Source organism: Acanthisitta chloris, unplaced genomic scaffold, assembly GCF_000695815.1.
Source record: "Acanthisitta chloris isolate BGI_N310 unplaced genomic scaffold, ASM69581v1 scaffold11296, whole genome shotgun sequence".
NCBI lineage: Eukaryota > Metazoa > Chordata > Aves > Passeriformes > Acanthisittidae > Acanthisitta > Acanthisitta chloris.
Genome location: NW_008678724.1, coordinates 30,184 through 50,366, shown reverse-complemented (window position 1 = coordinate 50,366; position 20,183 = coordinate 30,184). Strand labels below are relative to the sequence as shown.

At 38.1% G+C, this 20,183-nt stretch overlaps 1 protein-coding gene across 1 annotated transcript in view; it reads right to left on the bottom strand.

The window, feature by feature from the left end:
* Positions 1 to 4,297: 4,297 nt before the first annotated feature.
* LOC103804407 (chromosome unknown open reading frame, human C2orf43) overlaps positions 4,298 to 20,183 on the bottom strand; it is a gene marked incomplete at its 3' end in the record, with an annotated part of 34,798 nt that continues 18,912 nt past the window's right edge. The window contains exon 3 of the mRNA XM_009077020.1: positions 4,298 to 4,467. Within this exon, the coding sequence (XP_009075268.1) occupies positions 4,298 to 4,467 (170 nt within the window). The remainder of the gene's footprint in view (positions 4,468 to 20,183) is intronic.

Sequence of the window (20,183 nt, the reverse complement as noted above, 5' to 3'; positions counted from 1 at the left end):
TATAGCTAATTCCAGTAAATCAGAAAGTTAACAAAAAATGTTCAGTACCTCCTGTTAGGTTTAATTTTTATAGAAGGGAATGAATAGCACCACCACTTTACACACCATAATTTAGAACAGCCGGCTATGAAACAACGTATGCTTAACACAGGAAAGCTTGGCTAGTGGATAACCTCCTGATAGGAAAAGTCAGTACTGATTTATGACAAATAAGACCCATTGCAGAAGCTACATACATTACCAGATCCTGAGCAAGTTGTAGCTCCACAAGTGAAGGACCTGAATACCATTTGAATACTGACAAAAGAAAAAAAAACATGAAAATATGGCTATGCTACTGAATAAATTTGTGGAGCCACTATATGTGAACTATGCTATTTTGTTATGCTCATCAGAATTCTCAAAACAAAGTACAAGTCAACAGATTCCTGTTTGGAGTGAACACAGTGAAGGAAACATAAGGCAGATGTACACAGACGTGCACAGAAATGATGTGACAGGGCTTCCAAGGTATGAATTTGTTTTATACACAACCATTCCAAGTCCTAGTCTTTTAGTCATTATTTATTAAATCAACCAAGTTCTAGCAATGCCCAATATTTTTTCACAACACTGGGATGTAGTAACAATGGGTTTGAATTACATATTACAGAAATTTTATTTGCTTAAACTGATACATACACAGAGGTTTTTAACTCTTCCTCCTCAATGAGTTTTACAGGAAGAGCAATACTTACATTGTAGGATACATTTCACTCATCGGTAAATGTTAATTTATTACCACAAAGCTGTTGGCATTCCAAAAGTATCACTGCAAATGAAAGACTAATGCTGTTACAGATTGAATTTCATTAGCACGGAAACATGTCAATCTTTGATTAAATTAATGATGAAACAGAGTGTTTTAGGAAACACTCAGTAGTGTCACCAGCACAGCACAAGGAAATCCACCAAGTAAGGATTTGCAATTTAGAAGAGAATGCCTGGAGGATGTAGCATATTTATGAGTCAGGCTCATGTTCCAACAACTGAGAAAATCATTTGTCACTCAGCCTCATTTTTCAGTTCTGTTGTCTGAATGAAGAGCAAAGAAGATTCTAAGATTACGAGTAAGTATCAAGGAAGCTGTACATTATTGCAGTTTTCCATCTCCACAAAGTGATGCTGATTCACATTTTTCCTTCCCAGTATAAAAATATTTTAGCAGTCTGGAAAAATTGGAATGCTCTACTTCCCTCAAAGAGGCAAGTATCATTAAGATTTGAAGCCCACCATTACAACTGGAACGTGTTCGTGGTTACATGTGAACCAGCAATCAGACCAGCCAGGAGCTATTCCCTAGCCCTGTCACTGAACAGGATGGCATGGGATGGTCTGTGTCCACATGGCTGAATCTCCTCCTGCCTCCAAAGAAGATGTCTGCAGCCAAACTAACCACTGGGAATGGTCCTGGGACTCTGCCAAGCCCAGAACCATGTCAGGGTGCTGCTGGGAGTTGTTGTCTCCTTTGGGCCATAACATCACTTAAAGACTAGCCTAAAAACATCACTGGCCCAGTACTCAAATCCATGCAGTGGTCCCACTTAGTAACAAGTATGGACGTAACCTGTGTGCCCCTTGTCCACTAAAGACTTAGCTAAAGACATCAACCTAAGACTAAGTCTGTGTTAATGGGTCTCCTCAAGGAATCCTTAACAGATTTAACCCTCCCTTTGAGTCAATAGGAAAATAGGGATGGGGTCCAAAACTGAATTTATGCTGAGGTAAACTGGGAATTCCTGTTCTATTTCTCTCGATGAAATAAGAAAGCATTATTTCATAGGAGTTGAAGAAAAAATGCAGTAGCACATTAACCTGCAGAGCTAAGGGCCAAAGAAATCAGCAGTACTCGTGTCCAAAGAAGGGCAATGAAGCTAATAGAAAACATGTCTTATGAGGAGTGGCTGAGGGAGGTGGGTTTTTTTAGCCTGGAGGAGGTTTAAGGGGGACCTCATTGGTCTCTACAACTACCTGAAGTTGCACTGAGGTGGGAGTTGGTCTCTTCTGCCGTATCTCAAGTGAAAGCATGAGAGGAAATGGCCTTAAGTTGCACCAAGGGAGATTCAGGTTAAATATTCTAAAAAACATTTCCACTGAAAGAGTGGTTAGACAGTGGAATAAGTTGCCCAGGGAGGTGGTGGAGTCACCATCTCTGGAAGCGTTCATGAAGTGTCAGGATGCAGCACCTCAGGACATGGTTTAGGGCTAATTATGGTGGTGCTGGGTTGATCACTGGACTAGACAATCTTGAAGGTCTCTTCCAAATTCTGTGATGTTGTGAAAACCTACAGCTGAGGAGAAACCAAGAGGGAGAGACAAGGAGAAAGTACTTTCTCCTTTACATGTATGCTAAGAGAGGGATATTCTAGTCTGTATTATCTAGTTGTAGATTATGGAAGGGCTTTAAATTGCACAACAAAATTTTCTTTACTGAAAGAGGGCCCAGCATTGTAACAGATTGTTCAGGGACATGGTGGGATCACCATCTCTGGAAGTGTTCAAAAAACATGTGCATGTGAAACTGTGGGGAAATGGTTTAGTGGTGAATGCAGTGGTGAATTAATGGTTGGACTTGATGACCTTAGAGGTCTTTCCCAAACTGAACGATTCTATGACTCTATGATTCTAAAAATCAGATCTGCTAAACATCCATTCCAAATATAAATATTTACTGGATTATTTGAACAATAAATGCAACGCATTAACCTCTAGCTCAGAATAATGAATTGTAAGCAATGAAAGGCTCTTAAAGCAGAGAATTTAAGACCAAAACCAAAATGCATGTAATAAAAGAATATCACATAAGAACTACACAAAAATAAAATCAAATGATCTAGCTACTAAAATACACATATGTGCTCAAAATCTTGTGGGAATCAAATACTCCAGTAAAAATAAAGGGAATGGAAACACAAGTTTCTTATTATCACACTTCATATGTTATAAAACCTAAGAGTTAACTTATTTTTGGCAAAGGGACAAAGGTTGCACAATATTCTGGCCTACACAAATATTTTCTATTGTTAAATGCATCTTAATTGTAGCTTGTCATATATTAACTTCATGCACCATGCAGTCTAAGAGTGTCCCTAAGATCCCTACGTTTCAAACCACTGACGGATAGCAAGCTGCCAGCATCCAGTGACCCAGGTGTAAAAAGGTTACTCAACAATTTAGAGTTTAATTGAAACCAGATAAAAATCATTTGAGCAATAAAGACTGCACAGATGTTGACAAATAAAAGTTGGTTGGCTTGGACAAATTACTGCATATGTTTTCTAGAATGCTCCTTCCTGAAAAGATAAAACAGTAATAAAAGTTCTCTCAAAAATGCCCTTGTTTATAATCACAAAGTGAAATATGCCTGTGGAAATATATCAGGTTATCCCCATGTTTCACATTTTTAGTTGCTCTTTCCTTTAAAGGGAAAAAAAGTTAGATGTGCAGTGGAAATGGTTATGAAGAAGTGGAAGAACCTACTCATGCATATATTAACCACAGACTTCATGCTAACACAGCACTTCCACAGCACTGAAGATTTCATAATGTACAGGAAGAGGCAACGATTTAGCATGTGAATGTTTAAGAATTAAAGTTCCATATTCCTCACTCATCATCCACTAGTAAAGGGTGTTATTACTGAGCACTAAGAGTTTGCCATTTACAGAGGCGCAAGGACACAGTACTGCTTCAGCCTATTGCTCCAGAGCAGTAACAGCTCTTGCTCTCATTGAGTTACACAAACCAAGACTGAGTTGCAGAAGAAATGCTGTTTGCACATGTATTAAATTTTTTAAATGTCCTTCATAGTAGTACTCATCACAATTTATATTTCCATACATTTCCCCACATATAGACAGCAATCTGCTTGCCTTGAGATAAGAAACTGCTATTAAAATCATAAACAGCATTAATTTTTGGTGTAATAACATAATGTAATTGCCAATTATCTAGTGATCTGCTTGTAAATTCAAGATAAGAAGAGAACAAGAAAGTCCTAAGTCTATTTATCACTATTATTAATAATTTATATTCCAAGGGCATTAAAGATACAAATTCAGATTCAGAATTTATTTTTACACCAAACCACTTCACTGTATGTTATTAGGATTAATTATTAAGTTTTTTTGTTCCATTTTAATCAAAAGTTTTGTATAACAGAATACAGCTTCTACGGGAGACACATGGCATTACCCATGGGCTAAGCACGTGCACTGCTTTGCTAATAAATAACTCCCACTCTAGAAGGTTCATGTACCTGAAGTTCTGATGATCGCTTCATCATCTCCAGGGTGATGTAGCAACCAATAGAATGAGCAATCAGTACCAGCTTTATGTCTTTTGACACATTCTTTTTGAGGAAGCTCAGCTTATGCTCTACTTGTCCGTTAAGTCCAAAAACATCCTCTAGCTCCTTAATATCTGTGTCTGAAACATAAAAGAAAAAAGATTCTCTGTTTCAATGATAAAAACTTCAGATATCTCTTCCCCTCCCCCAACTTCTTTACAAAACACTGAAATAAATACATGTATTAATTAAAAAAACCCACAACAACAAACTACCAGACTTAAAAACTTAAATTACCACCACTGGTAAATATAGACTGATGAATCATATGCACAGGATGTGAAGCCTTATGTGTACCTTGGGAACCAAGGAATGATATAGAAACACATGGAGCTTCATGGCACATCATCCAGTATTGTGATCTCCTTCATTCAGAACAAGATCGAACTCAGGACATTGGATTAGCTAAAATCAATCCGACTTTACACTGAGAGATCAGGACCTACAACAGCAATACTGCCCAGGAATGACAGTCCCTTCTCACAGAAGACAAACTATCATATATGTCATCAAGCACTAACAACAGAAGTGTTCCACGGATTGAGGAAAAATAGGAAATGCCTATATGTTAACATAGACCATTAGTACCTACATAAGCTACCCCTATTTATGCAGGTTCTTATGTTCCCTTGTAAACATTTGCTATCATTTCTGTACTGCTTTACTCAAGCACTGCCACCTCAGTAATTTATCAGCATGTCTTTTAATGTTTGACATTTCATTTCAATTCTAGAAAATAAGTGCTTTTACAAGAATTTCATCTTATTTGCTACTTAGAGCAAGGAAAAACAAGGCAAAGTAGGTGTATCAATCTTCTAGAGAATGTCTCATGGTTCACAAGACTCAAAAAACCAAGTAGGAAACAAAAAAAAAATTAATTAGCACTATTCAATCTCATTAGGTTAATGGCTGTTTTTCACTACACAAATTCAGAATCCGCTAAAAGAGATGCTGAACATTGCTGCCATGCAATCAAACAATACCGCAGAGACAGTCTTAGCCCCATCTCAAAATTTTCCAAGTTTAGATAACTGTTAGACAAATACAGTTAACTATTTTAGTTATTAAGACATTAGATATCTAATTTACTATTTAGTTACCTAACAAATAGCAGTGTAGAGATTTTGCCCAACATATTCATAGCTATTACTGACTTCAGCAGAGATGTGCCAGTTCAGAACCAGTTGTGTTGCCAAAGCAAGAACCCTCAGCAGGGACGCGGCTGGAGATTAAGAGTATAGTGAAAACAAGAGCTTCTTCCTTCTTGCACTTGCCCAGACTTGAGTTTAGGACTTGAGCATAGTCCACTCCAGCCTGTGCACTAGTGTTTCCTTAAGGGAGCCTGAGAGAGCTGAGCTTGCAGAAGTGATTTTTAATTGGATGGGTTAGTTGTGATTGATGATGATCAGGGATATGCATTCTACTGCTCCGGGCCAAATCACCCTCAGCACACCCCTGCTTGCACCACTCAGAGCAAGGATGTTCTGATCCCCATGGCTATTGGCCTGTGTAACATACACGTACAACCTCCCTGAGGCTGCAAGCAAGTCCTGACAGCCAAGAACGACCCCAGAGAATTATTTCAGCTGTTTAATACAACTTTTCCCTTTATTCTGAAATACTGGTTTGTTGACAAACCCAATCACCTTGGCATTTTTCCTAGAGAAGCCACACAGGAGGATAAGCATGAAGTGTGGGGTGATCCACACACAAAACTCTTATCACTGACTGATCTTGCACTCATCAGGTGAAACTCCAGTGTCATGTAACCCTGTATGGAAATGTGCATCCCATTTCACATCTGGACAAATATAAAATTGCCCATGCCTCGTGTCACTTCATGTTTCCCGAGCACAAATGCTACACTTCTAATAGTCCAAAATATGTGAGAGCTGGGCTGTGTCACAAGTTTGGAAGATTTATTTATTTATTTTACAGAATAAAATTGCCCAGGGATTATCCAAAATCAACATGAATTTCTTGGGTGGAGAAGCTTAAACGGGTTCTTTGTATAAGCAAACAGACTTGCACAAACACACTGGCAGTCAGCTCTCCAGTGGCTCTACATCAGAGAAGGGACCAGAGTGACTTCACCTCAGGTGTGGAATATATGCCATGGCAGAGGGAGAGCTCATTTAAGCAGTTTTCAGATAGTAGAAATTATACAACTCGTACCTTATACTGCAAACACCCCATCTGGGCCAAGACATGGGATTTTAAGACTTTATTTAGCTGAAGTGCATTAAAAGAAATACTGTATTTCTTTATTTTCTTTGGCAAAGCATTAATCTTCTGATGTGCTTTCAGAAAAACAAATGCGCCATCACTTTAACGAATCTCTTTTTCTGACCTCTACTAAACCCACAGTCAGAAAACAATGATAGATTAAAATAAAGTGTTTGCTCTAAGATTTGTCGACAAGTTAATCTTGCTAGGAAAGAGGACTTTGGTTTTCAGGGAAATAACAGAGAATTGTGTTTGTTTGTTTTTCTGCTGTGTATGCAAGGGAAATTCTTCAGCAGAAAAAAAAAGCATAGCAGTTATACAAGCAGACCTTAGACTGGCAATTCATAAAATTTAGCCTTTCATTAAAAAGCCTCCAAAAATCACAGACTTCTTTTTACTGGATGATTCAAAAAGATACTGGATGTCAGATTTTCCAACAGTACCCTCAAATTTCTGCATGCCTTTGTACTTCCCAAATTTCAAAAGGGAATGCTTACATGTCCAAACTCCAAACTGCCCTGGCCACAACAGGTGACTGAGTATTTGAGCTCAGTACATACACTTGTCCACTTGTCCTGAAGCAACATTAAAGTCTGTCCCAGGATCTGCTCATACAGAAGGCCTCCAAATTACTCATGAACAAGTAAGGAACTACGTGAAAAGGTGACTTGTAATTATATGTCATGAAGGAAAGGGAGGTAAAAACACTGGTCTACCTGCACGGTATCTTCTTCTTTCCTGAGCCATTTACTCTAGGAGGTGGCAGCAGGATATCTGCCAACAAACTCTACTGAACCACTCCTATAAACTCTTGCTGTCAAGGATTTTCAAAACTGAACCTTTTGCAGGATAAGGACAAGTAAGTATCTAGAGCCTAAACTAGGGGCTAGAAAAAGATTCACTAGTTCCTCTGAAGATGCTGCTGACTTCAGCTGTGCGACACATCAACATACAGCTTAATGTTAGCAGCAAGAAGAAACAAGTTTAAACACATGAAAATGCAGTAACATCACAAGAAAGTATCAAGAGGAAGAAAAGCAAAGCAGGACAACATACTGACAGTGACCCTATCAAGGCATAGGAAAAGGAAAGACACAAAGCATCAGGTACAACCAAACAAATGGTTCATGGGAGCTAGCTCAGATCATATTAAGTCCACTGCATCTCCATCAAATTCTCTAAGTACAACCAACACATCGGGCCAAGTGTTTTAGGCTTTACACACCACCTCCTTGATCCATTACAAACACATAGACACACTGATGGGAGGAGCAGCAGGTGTAAGTAACTTGTTTAGATGAAGCAACTCCTGGAAAGTTTTATTTCTGCCTTCAAGTAGTGACAGGCAGAAAGAGCAACCCCACAATTCATTTACTTGGAAGGATTAGCTGTTAAAATGGTGTGCATAGTCAGAAGTGTAATTCTGGAAATTAAATAAATCATTTGATTGGTTTTGTTCTTACAGCAAAAGACAATACCTCCTTACAATCAAACGATGCAATTTGAAAGTGTTTAAATAGAACTGTAAGCTTAAAAATCAAGAGTTAAGGTTTGTGATTCTAATATGGGCATCCCCTAAAGATACATTGCTTAAAGCCTGAAAGCTTCACCTAATCTTTCATTTGATTATTGAACCCTGGATAAGTAGTATCACCAAGCAATAAAATGCCAAAGAAATGGGATGGAAACTGTGAAAGAATGTTCAATAAATACTGAAGAACTCCTGACACCAAGAACCAGGTCTTAAAGCATTGTGTTTTAGATTAACCCTTAGACCTTAACATGGCCCTAGCACCCTCAGGAACTGTTCATGCAGCTTGTAAGATAAACATACCACTCATTAATGTTTATTGGAGCAATTACTTTTTTGTAAAGGTATCCTCCACAAATAAATTACCATTTACTCAAGATACTGAAGTGGCCATATGTATTATTTTCTTTACTGCAAAAATAACAAGACCTTATATTCCAAATTGAACTACTGATTTCCTTTGCTATCTATATACCTATTGCTGGGATGCTTGTGTAACACCTAATCTGTTTTTCAAAGGAAGCTGTATTATAATTAAATTAGTACAAGCATAGTCTGACAGAATGAACTAATAAACATAACAAATACTAAACCACAAATTTTTATTAAAAGCATACAGGACCACATTTGACTTAGAAAATTATGCTATCTAGGACAGCCTTGTTTTCATTTTGCACTCCCAGTCTTGCCTCCCTTTGTTAGAGTAACTACTACCAAGGTATGATGAGTACAAACTTTGAACCAGAATTTTGTTGATTGTCTCCAATTCTGGCAAAGACCATTACAGAGTGTGTTATGACATAGTTCTACACCAATCAATGTCTCCAGAAGCACTAACATGCATAAAACAAATGTAATATGGATGTTTTACATAACACAGATGGAAAAGTTTTCTGTATTTGAATGATTGCATTCTGAAGTCAGAAAGCTGAAAAACTGCAGAAAGTGCAATCTGTAAGAACTTTCACCACCATATTATAAAGACACAGAACAAAAAGTAAAACATTTCAGAAACACTTGGAAGAATAGAAGTTAGAGAGCCATCACTGTATTGGAGCAGATCTTAATTTCTAACATAAAGAGACCTCAAGGACAAAAGCAAAGAAGTTTGAGCCCACTGGAAGCTGATGGTTGATGCTACATTTCTTGTTTTCTGGACATGCTGAAGCCAAGTGCAAGGCTCTGTGAATTCCCTCCACTTGCCCACACAAACAAAACTGTACACTTCAACAAAACTTGCCTTTATATAGTTTAACAATGGAAGAAAACAAAAATAATGATGTTCTGCACATCACCAAGACTGGGTACATAGAGCATAGGTGGGAATTGCATGAGTGTTGAAGGGCACAAAAATAGATGAGTATCACTTCACAGGCATTGATTGCGTTGGTGTATGACAAATGAGGTGCAGCACCGCAGTAGGCAAGTCCAACAGTCACACCTATTGAAAACAGCACTTCAAAACTTTGGGAAGTTTAAACAGATACAAGTAGAGCAAGAAGCACTGAGAGCAAACAAGGGAGAGCCGAAGTTTAGAGTGAAGTAAGACAGCTGGCCAAGGAAGACAACCCATGTTATTTCACAGACAGGAAATAAAGAGAATTATTTTCAAAGTAAGAGAAAATGACGAACACACCACAATGTTAAGAGGAGGAAAAGGGGAAAAAACAAGGAGCTGAGAGGGACAGTTATACAGTAGCCCAAGTAATAATACAGAATTTGTACTTCATAGTGACCAGACAGATTGATGGGTAACATTTTCTGAAGGGCTTGATACTTCTACTGAATTTAAGCTAAAACCTTTCTTTAGTATATATTCATCCTGGATGATACCATTTTAATAGAAGTATAAAAGAAACTGCAGGTTTCTCTCTTCATTTATCCATGAAAATGTTAAACTTAGTATCTAGAATAACTACCTGCAGTAAGCAGAGCCAAATTATGTAACAATACCATCTAGCATCTTCTTAAGGAGTAAATGACCCATTTACACAAACACAACACTTGTTCATCTTTACGCATATCCTTAAAAATTGATGATTTAGAAATTTTCAAAATGATTCAGATTCCCAGATGCTATAAACTAGTGCCACAACACTGACTCTGAAGAGCTACGTCAGTTTATTCCAGCAGAGAACATGACTGCGCAATGAGTGCTAACTCACAACACATAAATCAATGCTCCTAACTGGTGCCTGTGAAAAGCTTTGCAGCCTCTGTTTGGGCTCTTCTTTGCACAAGGAGCGTGAGCTGACAGCAAAGGGAAGCAGCCGTGGCTCAGCCACTCCTGACCCTGATCCCCACAGGCTGCCAGAGCACCCAGGGGGTTGCTGCTGGCTGGCATGGCATGCAATGACTCCAGCAGCCAGGCAAATCTAGCCCTCTGCCCGACACTCCCCACTGAGTTACGCTTTCTGCCATCATTACAAAAGGCCACGATTTTGACTGAGGAGCACACCGCGTTCTCTCTTTCATTACTTTGCACAACATAAGACACAAGAGAATTGGACGAAACAGAACATGTAAAAGCCTGCCTGAATTTATGAAAATCAGTGGCAAAACTGAGGAGAGCAAATAGAATTTCACCTTGCATTTTCTATAAATGTAGCAGGCTTTTTATCAATTGTTGGTGCTTTAAATAACTACTTGCATGTGCTGTGCAGTGCAAACTTTGTATCTTTGGGGGTTAAACACATTTTTGTCAAATTGACCACTTTAAATTCAGATTTATATCTTTTCTCCTCCAGTGTTATGTTACACTCTTTAAAAATTAATTTCCTATTACCAAGATAGCAGTTTCCTTTATAACCTTCCTGAAGAAAGTGCTGAGTGTTTCATTCTTAGTCACTTGAACTACCCAGCATAGCAACTATGGTAATATGCCCAAGGTACTGCAAGGGCTTTATTCTACTTGGGAGTTTTACCTGATAGCTGAAGTAGAGATTAAAGTGTCACCACTACAAAACTGAGTACCTAAAAGGGCTACAAGAAAGTTGGAGAAGGACTTTTACAAGGACGTGGAGGGATAGGACATGGGAGAATGGCTTTAAACTGGAAGAGGGAACGTTTAGGTTAGATATAAGGAAGAAATTCTTCACTATGAGGGTAGTGAGGCACTGGATCACGTTCCCCAGAGGAAGTGTGGATGTCCCATTCCTGAAGCGTTCAAGGCCAAGTTTAATGGGGCCCTAGGCAACCTGGTCTACTGGAAAGTGTCCCTGCCCACGGCAGGGGCGTTGGAACTAGATGATCTTTAAGGCCCCTTCAAACTCAAACCATTCTAATATGTCATTACAGATAAATAAAGGATTTCTTTGGTCTTCACTTTGCACAGGTGAAAGGTCCTACTAGCAACTGAGTTTGACCTGCACTCTACACAAAACAGATCCAAATATGATCAAGTAGAGTTTTAAACTAAAAGTGCATTCAGAAATACTGACATTGCTCCTTTGTGATTATCTGAAGAATAAAACTTCTTCCTTAAAATTATGCAAGCACCAGTACAGAAGTCTTTGGAATCTCTGACAGCAAAGACTCAGTGGTAGTATGTTTGAATCATAGCTCTGTTCTGAAAAAAATGACACCACAATGGCAATCCCCAAGAATTTTAATTAACTGCTATAACATTTAAGTCAATGGGGAATTATTTGGCAACTAAGCTGTCACCTGACCATACTAGTAATGTGATAGCTGTAGTAAATTAGATGATTTTAATAGATGCATTAATCCACAAACCCCAAAATTAAACCTTTAGGCAGGTAAGAATATGTCTAGTTTAAAGAAAGAGAGTAGCGCCATGAAGTACTAAACTAGGAAAAAGGAAAACCTCCTTCATCCACCAAGCAGCAATGAGACCCCCTCACTCAACCTCAGTCCACAGTACTGCATCATTTTGTTCCTTATTGTTTCTCAAAGCACACAGCCTCTACTGGGATTTTGTTGAGAGATTTAAGCAGATACACTAGAGTTAAGATTAATTAATTACTGATTATCTAAGAATGAGGCCATTTGCAGTTACTTCTTCGTGCACACTCTGCCTTACAGTTTTCCTGCATTTCCCTGAAACATGTAGACTGTTCCTTAAATGAAGGGAAAAACTCCTAAAACCAAACCAAAACCAGAAACGGTCCATGTTCCAAACCTGACTGTTTTTAGAATCTGAAATTATGTTGTGCATTACTGATGGTTCCTCAGTCTTACAGCTGTAGATCACTGTCAGTTAAAAACCAAAATGCCATTAAACACTGGACTGATCTCATCAAGATCTACACCATTTCTTGTAAGCTTTGTGGATATCAAAATGAAATCAAAGGTCTGTATCATAAAGTAGAAATATTAATAAATAAATAAAACTATTGATCAGCCTTCTTCCTACAGCTAACCTACAAAGTGAACGAACTTATTGACTCAGCAATAAAACCAAATCCAGACCTGTTACACCTTCAGACATGAGGGATTATTCTCTGCTATGGGGACATTTTGTTTTCATTCTGTTAGCAGATGCAAATATGTCTTTCAACCTGACTTGGATTAAAGGGTTCCTAAGTACTTTTCCTGGGGAAAATAATCTGAACCATCCCATTATTCTGTTTATTAAATTATGTTAGGTTTTTACTTTCCTTATAATAGTATGGTAAACATTTAAAGAAGTTATCCTGAAGGATCACGGCCCTGCTCATCCCAGTGAACTGTGACATGCCTTCGAAAGCCAGGACACCAGAAAATGTAACTATTACCTCTTCATAGGGTTCACATTCTTGAACATTTTCTTCCCCCCACTAAAAGCCATCTGCATCTAATCAAAACTGATGGTATCAGTTGGAGAACATACCTATGTCATGGGGTGAAAGGCAGAAAATGATCCATAAACAATTTCAAAACCTACATCCAAGGTTTCACGGAATGCAGTAAAGACATTATACTCTCTGATAGATGAATGTGGGTTTTTTAAAACATCTTGACACAGAAGATAGTATCATGTCTCAAAAGTTGTTGCTTTAAAATCTATCTTTAAAAACGGAATTATACCACTCTTATTTGTAGATATGGATAAAAAAATCTGATTCTTTGAACAGAGGAATTAGTTGAAAAAAGTACTAGAATGGATTAGAAAGCTCTTCATGGACATTTTAAAATAAAATGCAACAGGTATTATGTTGACAGACTTAGTGGAAAACCTTGATAGAAATAGGAGAATATAGAGAGCTCATTTCTTATATACCCATAAAAATGTAAAGACAAAAGTACTATTCTTAGTAGTGTCAACAAAAATAAGTAACTATTCCATCACAGCCAATGGAATATAGAGCTATGCATTAAGTGATACCAAAATGAGCTTAATAGTGTTTAAGTGATCATTACAAATAAATACATGGCTGCTAGGGTATCATGCTATGAGCAGTTAAAATTGTTATCATTTTGGATGGCCTGAAAAGAAAGCAACAGAGCAACTCAGAAATACTTCACATATGGCAAAATTTTATTTTCTTAGTTCTGATTTTGAATGGAACAAGACTTTTAGACACATGCTTAAAATTAAGCAGGACTGATAAAGTCAACGTCGAATGCCAAGATTTCACTCTAAGGATGTATTTGCATGATTATGGGCATGATTATGGGACCTCCATGAATAATTAACTGAATATGGTGCAAAGGAAAGAAGTAAACGGAGTACTGCACCATCCCTAGGGCTGCTTACTTTTCACACATTTAGATTTCAAACATTCCAGTGGGTTCATAAAATGAAATGACCATTTGTTTCCTTAAAATAGACACCTAGCACTAAAACCATACAGTAAAGTGCAGACGTTAGCAGGCAAAGACAAAAACCTCAACATTTAAATGCCTCATAATAACTTTTACATATGCACACACACTTCCTTCCTTAGGCTGCCTTTTCCAAGACAAGGAAGGAATGGGGTTTCTGGGCAACAGAAGTTGCCAGATCAGGAGGGGCAGCAGGACTGCACTGCACTGCGCTGACAGTTCACGCCCCATCCTGTGAAAACATCCAGTTCCACTGCGCACACCCCGAGGTGGGATCCCTTGTTGTTGAGGAACACCATGTGAAGAGCTCAATGTGATTAATCAGAGCCAAGACCAGCTTTGTAAACAGGAAGCTTCTCCTCTCTATACATTAAAATAAACCTATTCTTGGCTATGAAACAGTTATGAAGCCAACTTAATTCTACCTGGCTGGCATGCTTGAAACCTGAGTTTGTTAATGTATGTACAGTGTGATACCACTGGACTGGGAGATATCTTGCCATATAATTCCGCATTAATATTAAGCAGAATTTTAATGTGTTCTGGGATACAAACATGACTATGACATTCTCTGGGTCTATAATATTTAAACACAACTGACCAAACCTTGAAAAAATTAGACTAAAAATAATCCATCTTTCAATGATTCTCAGATATTTTCATTTATATGCCTAAAGAGGCAGAAAATGTTGAAATAGAAATTAATGCAAATTAAATGTGTGCAATGTGAATTGTGTGTATGCATAAGCTTAAAATATGCGAGATGCCACCTCAGCTGCCTTTCTACTGCTTTTCTCCCTACGTACATATATATCTATATATCTATATCTATATCTATATATATATATATGCAAGACATAAATGCCTTTTAAACATGGCTGTCACTGCACACCTCAATGTGGCCACATACCTGCTGTTACTACAGTGCTGAAGCCCAAACAAGGATTTGCTCGTCAAAAAACTTTCTAAACACTACAGATACTAATTCTGAGGTGTTTTCATACTAGCTGAAAAGACTGCCAGTGGTTCTGATTCACCTGAATCAGCAGTGCAGGTATTCTCCAACATCAGCCATACAACTTGAAATAGATGAGAGTCATAAGCGAGCTGAAACTACCAAAGGCATATTGACTCTCTGTGCCTGTGTAACTTCTCTCCTTTGTGGTGATACGCAACGAGGACAAGTCACTATTTTTAGGAGTCCAGTTCTTGGAACACCTAACTTTCAAGATCTCCTCCTGTCTTCTGTGCAGCAGTGCAGATCACAATCCCACTCCTTGCCATCCCCACACATTCACAGTACTGCAGCAAACGCTTACACAAAAGAAGTGCTATTGGAAAAGTGTTCTTAATTGCTACTAATTCTACCTAGCAAGTGGAAACTAGTGAGAGTGCCAACTCCATCCAATCAGCCAGCTCTTCCTGAGCTACAAGCAAGTGTCCTGGGCACCACCAGTGCCCCACAAACCACAGTTTGAGAATCACTGTCTTAAATAACTCATAACCCTCTTCTTATAGAACACCACACTCCTTGTCCACTCAGGCTAATATTTTAGGGGGTTTTTCCTGCCAGCACAGCATATCATGATGGTAGAAACTTCTGGCTCATATCTGCTAATTATGCCCACACTTCTACCTGTCATTTGGTGGACAGCTACCTAGCAATTAACAAGATGATTAACTTGCTGAAGTATAAATTCAGTTTTAACCAATTTCAGTCTTTTTTTTGGTTGATTTATATCACTTGAGCTAGAGGCAGATTCTCACTCATAGTCAATTCTGCAGTTTCATTAGAAGCCAGAGAGCTGAGAAAGCAAACTTCACTCAGATGAATTGCAACAACAGCCAAGAAGCAATATATCAAATCAATTCAAGCTGCACATGGCTTCCAAATTTTCCTGTAACACTAGAATTTCATTTTTTTTATACACAACTTAATTTCACTTCAAAACTTCACACTGATGGTACATTAACATTTTGGGATCACATAATCAATGTCTCCACAGATAATTTATTATCCCTTCACCACTTCTGTCTTCCCCCATATTGTTTCTTAAGGATGTAATTCAGTTTCAACATGGTCTGCAGGCCCTACTCTCCCTGTGTAAAGAGAAACAAATGCAAACACTCTTTTGATGGACTATAAATCAATCCTTACCTACCTCTTTTGATCAAGAAACATGAACCAAGGCTGGTTTAATAGATTTTAAGAACACACTACTATCTTCTACAGTCCATAGAACATAAGAGATGAAACTAGAATGTTATCTTGTAACTTGACAATTAAGAATGTTATTCAAAATTCCATCATTCAGAAGCTAGTTAATAGATTCAGAAGCAAACCAACAGAATATTCAGTAGACAATCTGTTCCAAAGGAAAAAAAAGAAACAATATAAAATATTTGCAATTTGACAGTGTATAGCTCAATACTAATCTGTACAGTTTAGAAAGTTCTAGAAATTTATCTTTAATATAATTTATCATTTGACCAAATATTTTATCATTAAGACATGACTGATGATTATTTTTAGGTATGATATATTAATGCATCAATTGTGTCTAAGCAATTAAGATATAAATCATGATTCCCTATTTCTGTAGCACTTGGCATACACAGACTATTGCCACAAGTAAATAATTTAACTCTGATTTAATTTTTCTTTACTCTCAAACTTACTTCACTACCAAAACCAGTATATAGGCAGTCCAAAGGACAAACAAAACAAAACATGTGCTCTTCTTCCTGAAGAACACTGAGGAGCTGGATTGTATCTAGAGAAAGCTAGTAAAGGGTCTGGAGCATATGTCCTATGAGGAGTGGCTAAGGGTGCTAGGGATGTTCAACTTGGTGAAAAGGAGGCCCAGGGAGACCTTATCACTCTCTGCAACTACCTTAAAAGAGGTTATAGTGAGGTGGGTGTTGGTCTCTCCTAGGCTACAAGGGATAGGACATTGTGCCAAGGGAGGTTCAGGTTGGATATCAGGAAAAATTTCTTCACTGAAAGAGTGGTTAAGCATTAGAACAGGCTGCCCAGGGAAGTGGTGGAGTCACCATCTCTAGAAGTGTTCAAAAAACAAGTAGACATGGCACTTTGTGATATGGTTTAGTTACCATGGGGGTATTTGGTCGAAGGTTGGACTTGATGATCTTGGTAGTATTTTTCAACCTTAATGATTCCACGATTCTATTCTTATTTCTACCTGAGATGTTCTATTTCCTGTTTCTCATCAAGCCACAGCTGATGTCGACCAAATTAGACCATTTTAAGTCATGGCTATGTATGTACAGCTGCTGTCTATACATATATATCATGAGAATATTAAACAAAATAAGAGAGCTAAAAACTGTTCTCCTTTTTGTAATTTTGCCTGCATGTGGCAAAATGTGGGTCTGTTTTACAGTCATAGCAGTGTTCAAAACAACTGCTTTTTTTAAAGCTCAGGAAGAGAATAAAGATGTTGAAATTAAGGTGTAACTTTTGTATTTCATACACTGAGTAAAAATAAGTTTTAAATCATTTTGCACAGTGGATTGATTGCTGGGAGCAGAATTATAGCAATGAAATGTTCAATTAATGGTGTGTGTCTCTGGAGCAGAGCTTGCAAGAGCTCTCTGAATAGAAGAATATCATACAGAAGTAAAAATGAAGGGTGTAGCTTTGTTCGGTTTCCAAATTGCTAAATGATATGCCTCCAGGCAATTAGGAAGTAGTCCGTGATTGATGGCTGCTGTTGGAAAACTTGCTTTAGTCTTTCTGAGACTTTCAAAATCCACTTGATCTAAATATAACCAGGCATATTATTCCCACACAGTTTGCTTCATTTTAGACCCCTTTGCAGGCATCACTTTTATGTTAAGTGCACTATTTAAATGCTTGCACACTCTAAATCAGTGGTCTCCAAAGTGGGGTGCAGGCACAGTGGGGTACAGGACAGAAATATCCAAAATGCCGAGGTACATGTATATAATGTATATTAAAAAAAGATATGTTGGGAGGATGTGCTCAAAAATCTTTTTACTGACAGAAATGCATAAGCAAAAAAGTTTACAGACCACTGTTGTAAATGCATCAGTATAAATTGTTCTTTTCTGGTAGCTTCCTCTTCCCCCACACTTTTATTTCTTTTTTATTTGTGAGATTCCAGCCTGAAAAATCTCAATGGTGTCAGAGATTCAAATGTTCTCTTCATAAATTTATGCCCTCATTCTTATCATGAAGAAATACTGAACTTCCTCAGAGGATCTTCATGAGAGTATTTTTTATGAAGCTTTATGAACAATCCATAGGAAACACATAGGAACAGATTGAAACTTTACAGAATACTTGAATTTTTAAAGAACACCTTATTGGGTCAGGCATTGGAATAGGCTACCAAGGCAGGTGGTGGAGTCACTACCCCTGAAAGTGTGTAAAAGGTATCTGGATCTGGCACTGGGTAATATGGTCTAGGTAGGGGTTGCAGTGGTAGTGCTAGGTGGACAGTTGAACTTGATGACCTTAAAGGTCTCCCTCAACCTCAATGATTCTATATTTTCTATGGGTCAGACGTGTAAATCACCCAAGCTCAGCGATGGCAAGAGGAGACGTTATTCAGTGAGCAAAACCAAGCCTGGCCACCTTCTGCATCTCTTCCACTTGTGGTACATCTCTCAGGCTCACAATCCTGCCAAAGATGGCACCGGGACCAGGACCAGCACACAAAAGTGTAAAGGTCAGTGTCCAAGGCAAGGATGGCAGTGCACCTGCACAACAAAAAATCTGCGCCTTTCAGTAGCTGTTTATGAACCATTTGCCCATTAGGTTCTTTTATCATTTTAAGTCTGCTCATATATCCTGCCCACAATATAGTGTTTTGGCAGCTAATTCCCTACAGTTTTTACCCATTGCATAAATAAATAAATACTTTCTCTTTCCTGTTTTATATCAGCTTGTGCCTAAGTGATCATTAGTTCCATTACTGAATCTGGTATATTTTATTCTGCATTTACCTTATTTATTGTCATAATTTTGGAAACCTCCTCCTGAGAAGCATTATGCTCCCCAAATCAAACAGACATTTCTCATAACAAGGAAGCTGCTTCTTCCCTGTTGTTTTAGTTGCCTTTCTGCATACACTCGCCAACTTTACTCTTGAAAAGTTGTCCTCAAGATCCTCACCAGAACAGCACTCTAATATTCAAGATGTGGGGACACTATGGTCACATACAGAAACAAACCAATGCTTCCTGCCTTACCTGTAATGCTCCTTATTGCCGATGCTTTGTTGACTTAAATTTTGTCTGTCACTGTGCAATGAGAGATGATTAATATCAGAGAACTGTCAGTGATGACAGCAGTATCCTTCCTGAGTTTTACAAATTAATTCCAAGTTTAGGACTGCCCAGGCAGAGTTAAAGATCTTTTTTGTCAGATGCATTAACTCATATTTATCTACAATGACAGTTGCTACTATCTTTTTGCCCAGTAATTACATTCTGTAAGATGTTTCTGCAGTTCCCTCACATCTAGTATCTTCCCAGTAAATTAAGTATGATGCATGAACTGAGATATTTCACTGTTTACTCTCATTCTAGGTCACAAGTGAATATATTGAGTAAAATTTGACACAGTACCAGTCATTACGGTACTTCACTTCTGGCCCGTCCATCCTGAAAAGCTACCACATTCTTGAAAATTCCCTCTCTCACAGGAGTACTGTCAGTGCAAAAGGACACAGTGCAGTCAGCTGAAGGTTTGCTTTTAACTTAGATATCGGTTCCTTTTGCCTACTGGCTGCTCTCCTCCACCCAGATCTACATTCTCTTTAGTAGTACAGGGACTGTCACAGTGGAAATGAGAAGAGGGTACAACATCCCTACTGGCTCAATCTAAAATCCTTCCTTTTCAACTAGCTCAGTCACTTCAAGCCACCAAACACATCTCTCGCTATCAAAGGTTCTTTACTAACTACACATTTAGAGGCACGATCCCAGTGCAGGATACAAGAACCTCAAATGTTCTCTGCAATAAACTCAGCTCTACTCTGTTGCCAGACTTCTACCTGTTCCCCATGGTTAATATTGTACCAGAAATTATAAACCTAAGGATTTCTCACTGTCAGGGGAAAGTGCTAGCATTTGGTAGTTTGTCACTTGAACACCATGACTGGTAGGAATTTTACCAAAGAAATACGAGTTTCATATTTAACTTTCAAATGTGAGGTTAAATAAATCAGAAGCTCAGGTGCAAAGGTTAGTGATGGAAAAATATGCTAAATCAGTTTATTGTTC